Consider the following 6845-nt stretch of genomic DNA (forward strand, 5'->3'; position numbering starts at 1 on the left):
TTTTACTCACAGACGTATCAGTTATTTACATTTATTATCTCTTTTTACTCACAGACGTATCAGTTAGTTACATTTATTATCTCTTTTTACTCACAGACGTATCAGTTATTTACATTTATTATCTCTTTTTACTCACAGACGTATCAGTTATTTACATTTATTATCTCTTTTTACTCACAGACGTATCAGTTAGTTACATTTATTATCTCTTTTTACTCACAGACGTATCAGTTATTTACATTTATTATCTCTTTTTACTCACAGACGTATCAGTTATTTACATTTATTATCTCTTTTTACTCACAGACGTATCAGTTAGTTACATTTATTATCTCTTTTTACTCACAGACGTATCAGTTATTTACATTTATTATCTCTTTTTACTCACAGACGTATCAGTTATTTACATTTATTATCTCTTTTTACTCACAGACGTATCAGTTATTTACATTTATTATCTCTTTTTACTCACAGACGTATCAGTTAGTTACATTTATTATCTCTTTTTACTCACAGACGTATCAGTTATTTACATTTATTAGTACTTTTTACTCACAGACGTATCAGTTAGTTATATTTATTATCTCTTTTTACTCACAGACGTATCAGTTATTTACATTTATTATCTCTTTTTACTCACAGACGTATCAGTTATTTATATTTATTATCTCTTTTTACTCACAGACGTATCAGTTATTTACATTTATTAGTACTTTTTACTCACAGACGTATCAGTTATTTACATTTATTATCTCTTTTTACTCACTGACGTATCAGTTATTTACATTTATTAGCACTTTTTACTCACAGACGTATCAGTTATTTACATTTATTATCTCTTTTTACTCACAGACGTATCAGTTATTTATATTTATTAGCACTTTTTACTCACAGACGTATCAGTTATTTATTTCATTTTTACCATCATTGGACCAGCGTTTCTGACATCTCTTTATCATTTGTTTTCTAGCCTGATGTTATTGTGATGTCATATGACTTACTGATGTGATGTTACAATTGAATAGCTGCAGTTAACCCAAAAATGTTCTCCCCTTTAAATTATTCCCAATGATCCTTTTTACTTGCTAGACTGTATTAAATTGGTTACAAGTAGCTCCTTTACTCCTATTTTAGCATTTGAAATAGCTGATTTAGCCTGTGGTGTAGCCATCTATACTGAACGTTTTGATACTAGAGTATATGTTATTGACAAGCCTAAGTAAACGCAGCCAGCAGAAGAAGTTACACTCTCATTGGGATGCAGGATAGTTAAGTAATAAAATGATAATTGTCAGTTGTTCTCTCTATGTATTGAGCTTTGGTGTTCCAGATAAATTTAAGATAAGGAAACAAGTCTGTGTACACAAAGTGATAATATAATGAGATCTGATATTAGCTTTAAGTTCAATCCATTGTATTAGGCTGTGGTTTCAAAGCACAAAATCAGCTACTTCATATACACATATAAGCATGAAAATGCAATTTCTCAAATATTTTATACTCTGCAGTTGGTATAACAAGTCATTTAAAATACATTAATGGAAAAACGATTTTACTGTGAACTGTCCCTTTAACCTTTGCGCTGTCGTTCTCTGTATTGCCAGTTATATAAGCTTGACGTCTCTTTCTTCTCTGTGCTAGACCGTTGTCTCTATTATTCACAAACCTTTTGTACTATACAACCTGCCACATCTCACCCTTTTTACTCAGAGTTTTTACTAATTCCCATTTATTAGCCCTTCTCTACTCAGTCTTTAATATCCTCCTATCACTAGTCACTTGTATTCATTAGCCCCCACTGTGCTGGTCCTCTTGTCATCTGTAAGTCACTATCTGCGTATCCTCAGCTCACCTACCTGTACAAATGTGCTCAGTTACTGCCGGATCACTGCTCTCACATTAGTTCAAGTGAGCAAGTGTTACTTTAATAGCTAGTGAGTGCCTTGTGAATCTGACACTATGCACAAATACTAAAGCTAAATAAGTGGGTGTTCCCACTAGTACAACGTAGGGAAACATCAATATATACTTGTCAACTTGATTCCCTTCCTCTGCCCACCTCAAACAGCTTACTGATTAGCCTTTGCATTGCTTGCAATGTCCAGAATTCTGTAGTAGCCACATTTACTAGCCCTCCTTTGCCTGATCCTTCCCAGAGCCACGTGACAAGCTAACTTGAAATAACCACCTAGCTCTTTATAATCATTTTTACCAGTCCTGCTTTATTAACCCTTCAAGTCACCTTCACAAACCCAAACTCATTAGTTTTCAATTTCATTGTTTTTTCTCTCCTTAACCCTATACTCCCCACATTGTTTAGCCCTGGAATACAAGCCCTTTTTTCTACAACCCCATTCAGTTCCTACTATACCACCATAGTTGAAATTACACTTTAGGTCTCTGCTCATCCCCATATCCCTTTACTTCCCTTGTAACAAGTAATCCTACCTTTGGAGCAAACAGCCCTTTCTTACCTGGCAGACTGGTGAAGCTTTCCTTGCATTCAGGTGTCTCTGAACTCTTTTCCTGGGAATCAAGTGGTTCCAGTTGTGCGCCCCCCAAGTCAGCTGATGTTCCACAGGGACTGACTAGCTCCCGAGATGAGTAGAAATTCTCTGCAGGGTCCCTGAAGCTGGGCAGAGCAGTGGTCAGTGCCACCATAGATGGTAAACCCTGGCCCAAGTTGGCACAGAAGGTACTAGTCAAACGGCTAGTGAAGGAGTTGTGGGATCCAAGTGGGGGCAACGGAGATGGTGGAAGAGTCTGAGGGATTACCAGGGGCCGGTATGGCATGAACATAGAGTATCCTGTGTACAGGACATGACCGGGCCGGGCTGGGGTGCTCCCAATTAGAGAATCTATGGAAAAGGCACTTGGTCTCTGCATGGTTTTGCAATGGAAATCTCTGGCTGTGAGTATCACTTTGTGAGCCTCTCAGTGCCACTCAGGTGGTCTCTGGCTTGAAATTAATGTCAGTGTGTGAGCCCCTTGGTGTCACACAGGTCGTCTCTTGAAGGGATTGTCAGTATGTGAGCCCCTTGGTGTCACACAGGTTGTCTCTTGAAGGGATAGTCAGTATGTGAGCCCCTTGGTGTCACACAGGTGGTCTCTTGAAGGGATAGTCAGTGTGTGAGCCCCTTGGTGTCACACAGGTCGTCTCTGAAAGTGATAGTCAGTCTGTGAGCCACTTGGTGTCACACAGGTCCTCTCTGAAAGTGATAGTCAGTATGTGAGCTCCTTGGTGTGACACAGGTCCTCTCTGAAAGTGATAGTCAGTCTGTGAGCCCCTTGGTGTGACACAGGTCCTCTCTGAAAGTGATAGTCAGTCTGTGAGCCCCTTGGTGTGACACAGGTCCTCTCTGAAAGTGATAGTCAGTATGTGAGCTCCTTGGTGTGACACAGGTCCTCTCTGAAAGTGATAGTCTGTGAGCCCCTTGGTGTGACACAGGTCATCTCTGGAAGTGATAGTCAGTCTGTGAGCCCCTTGGTGTGACACAGGTCATCTCTGGAAGTGATAGTCAGTCTGTGAGCCCCTTGGTGTCACACAGGTCGTCTCTGGAAGTGATAGTCAGTGTGTGAGCTCCTTGGTATGACACAGGTCGTCTCTAGTCTGGAAGTGATAGTCAGTGTGTGAGCTCCTTGGTGTCACACAGGTTGTTTCTGGCTGGAAGTTACTGTCAGTGTTTGAGCCCCTTGGTGTCACACAGGTCATCTCTTGAAGGGATAGTCAGTGTGTGAGCTCCTTGGTGTCACACAGGAGGTCTCTGGCTGGAAGTGACTGTCAGTGTGTGAGCCCCTTGGTGTCACACAGGAGGTCTCTGGCTTGAAGTGACTGTCAGTGTGTGAGCCCCTTGGTGTCACACAGGTTGTCTCTGGCTGAAAGTGACTCTCAGTGTGTGAGCCCCTTGGTGTCACACAGGAGGTCTCTGGCTTGAAGTGACTGTCAGTGTGTGAGCCCCTTGGTGTCACACAGGTTGTCTCTGGCTGGAAGTGACTGTCAGTGTGTGAGCTCCTTGGTGTCACACTTGTTGTCTCTGGCTGGAAGTGACTGTCAGTGTGTGAGCCCCTCAGTGTCACACAGGGAGTGTCTGGCTGGAAGTGACTCTCAGTGTGTGAGCCCCTCAGTATCACACAGGAGGTCTCTGGCTGAAAGTGACTGTCAGTGTGTGAGCTCCTCAGTGTCACACAGGAGGGGGCGGAAACCCTCATCTATCTTCACTTCTTCCGCATCACTTCTTCATTCAGCCTCTTGTGATTCCCTCTTGGCTGGTGACTGAGAGGGGACTCACTGTGTGAAAGAGCTTCTGAGTGTCAGGGAGGGGGAGGTAGAAATCAGCAGGATACTACTTATACAGTGTGTGAGATAAATGCTATACAGAGTAATATATATAGTGCAGGTGTACTGAGGAGAGTGCAGCTAAATGAGGGAGAGAGAGTGCTGTTATACTGTTATACTGGGGAGAGAGAGTGCTGTTATACAGGGGAGAGAGAGTGCTGTTATACAGGGGAGAGAGAGAGTGCTGTTATACAGGGGAGAGAGAGAGTGCTGTTATACAGGGGGAGAGAGAGAGAGTGCTGTTATACAGGGGGAGAGAGAGTGCTGTTATACAGGGGAGAGAGAGAGTGCTGTTATACAGGGGAGAGAGAGAGTGCTGTTATACAGGGGAGAGAGAGAGTGCTGTTATACAGGGGAGAGAGAGAGTGCTGTTATACAGGGGGAGAGAGAGTGCTGTTATACAGGGGAGAGAGAGAGTGCTGTTATACAGGGGAGAGAGAGAGAGAGTGATGTTATACAGGGGAGAGAGAGAGAGAGTGATGTTAAACAAGGGAGAGAGAGAGTGCTGTTATACAGGGGAGAGAGAGAGTGCTGTTATACGGGGGGAGAGAGAGTGCTGTTATACAGGGGAGAGAGAGAGTGCTGTTATACAGGGGAGAGAGAGTGATGTTATACAGGGGAGAGAGAGAGTGCTGTTATACAGGGGAGAGAGAGAGTGCTGTTATACAGGGGAGAGAGAGTGCTGTTATACAGGGGAGAGAGAGTGCTTTTATACAGGGGAGAGAGAGAGTGCTGTTATACAGGGGAGAGAGAGAGTGCTGTTATACAGGGGAGAGAGAGTGCTGTTATACAGGGGAGAGAGAGAGAGAGTGCTGTTATACAGGGGAGAGAGAGAGTGATGTTATACAGGGGAGAGAGAGAGTGCTGTTATACAGGGGAGAGAGAGAGTGCTGTTATACAGGGGAGAGAGAGAGTCCTGTTATACAGGGGGAGAGAGAGAGTGCTGTTATACAGGGGGAGAGAGAGAGAGAGAGAGTGCTGTTATACAGGGCAGAGAGAGAGTGCTGTTATACAGGGCAGAGAGAGAGTGCTGTTATACAGGGGAGAGAGAGAGTGCTGTTAAACAGGGGAGAGAGAGTGCTGTTATACAGGGGAGAGAGAGAGAGTGCTGTTATACAGGGGAGAGAGAGAGTGCTGTTATACAGGGGAGAGAGAGAGTGCTGTTATACAGGGGAGAGAGAAAGAGAGCTGTTAAACAGGGGAGAGAGAGAGTGCTGTTATACAGGGGAGAGAGAGAGTGCTGTTATACAGGGGAGAGAGAGAGTGATGTTACAGAGGGGAGAGAGAGAGTGCTGTTATACAGGGGAGAGAGAGAGTGCTGTTATACAGGGGAGAGAGATAGTGCTGTTATACAGGGGAGAGAGATTGTGCTGTTATACAGGGGAGAGAGAGAGTGCTGTTATACAGGGAGAGAGAGAGTGCTGTTATACAGGGGAGAGAGAGAGTGCTGTTATAGAGGGGAGAAAGAGAGTGCTGTTATACATGGGAGAGAGAGTGCTGTTATACAGGGGAGAGAGAGAGTGCTGTTATACAGGAGAGAGAGAGAGTGCTGTTATACAGGGGAGAGAGAGTGCTGTTATAGAGGGGGGAGAGAGAGTGCTGTTATACAGGGGAGAGAGAGAGTGCTGTTATACAGGGGAGAGAGAGAGAGTGCTGTTATACAGGTAAGAGAGAGTACTGTTATACAGGGGAGAGAGAGAGTGATGTTATACAGGGGAGAGAGAGAGTGCTGTTATACAGGGGAGAGAGAGTGCTGTTATACAGGGGAGAGAGAGTGCTGTTAAACAGGGGAGAGAGAGAGTGCTGTTATACAGGTAAGAGAGAGTACTGTTATACGGGGAGAGAGAGAGTGCTGTTATACAGGGGAGAGAGAGAGTGCTGTTATACAGGTAAGAGAGAGTACTGTTATACGGGGAGAGAGAGAGTGCTGTTATACAGGGGAGAGAGAGTGCTGTTGTACAGGGGAGAGAGAGAGTGGTGTTATACATGGGAGAGAGAGTTCTATTATACAGGCAAGAGAGAGAAAGAGAGTTCTGTTATACAGGCAAGAGAGAGAAAGAGTACTGTTATACGGGGAGAGAGAGCTGTTATTAAAGGAAAAGAGAGTGCTGTTATACAAGGGAGAGAGAGAGTGCTGTTATACAAGGGAGAGAGAGAGTGCTGTTATACATGGGATAGATAGAGTGCTGTTGTACAGGGGAGAGAGAGAGTGCAGCTATATGAGGGAGAGAGAGTGCTGTTATACAGGGGAGAGAGAGTGCTGTTATACAGGGGAGAGAGAGAAAGTGCTGTTATACAGGGGAGAGAGAGAGTGCTGTGATACAGGGGGGAGAGAGTTCGGTTATACAGGGGAGAGAGAGTGCTGTTATACAGGGGAGAGAGAGTGCTGTTATACAAGGGAGAGAGAGAGTGCTGTTATACAGGGGAGAGAGAGTGCTGATATACAGGGACAGAGAGTGCTGTTATACAGGGGAGAGAGTGCTGTTATACAGGGGGAGAGAGAGAGTGC

The 6845-nt window shown here is 44.1% G+C and overlaps 1 protein-coding gene across 2 annotated transcripts in view; it reads right to left on the bottom strand.

The window, feature by feature from the left end:
• The window catches only part of GBX1 (gastrulation brain homeobox 1), a 13279-nt gene extending 10393 nt beyond the window's left edge, over positions 1-2886 (bottom strand). The window contains exons 1-2 of one of the 2 annotated variants that reach the window (XM_053712861.1): positions 2484-2886; positions 1681-1692 (exon numbers count right to left, since the gene is read on the bottom strand). In XM_053712861.1, coding sequence (XP_053568836.1) covers positions 1681-1692; positions 2484-2886 — 415 coding nt within the window. Of the gene's footprint in view, positions 1-1680; positions 1693-2474 lie in introns of both variants that reach the window. The other variant, XR_008402306.1, reaches the window with a different exon arrangement.
• Positions 2887-6845: the final 3959 nt, after the last annotated feature.

The sequence above is a fragment of the Bombina bombina genome, chromosome 5 (assembly GCF_027579735.1).
Source record: "Bombina bombina isolate aBomBom1 chromosome 5, aBomBom1.pri, whole genome shotgun sequence".
Lineage (NCBI taxonomy): Eukaryota > Metazoa > Chordata > Amphibia > Anura > Bombinatoridae > Bombina > Bombina bombina.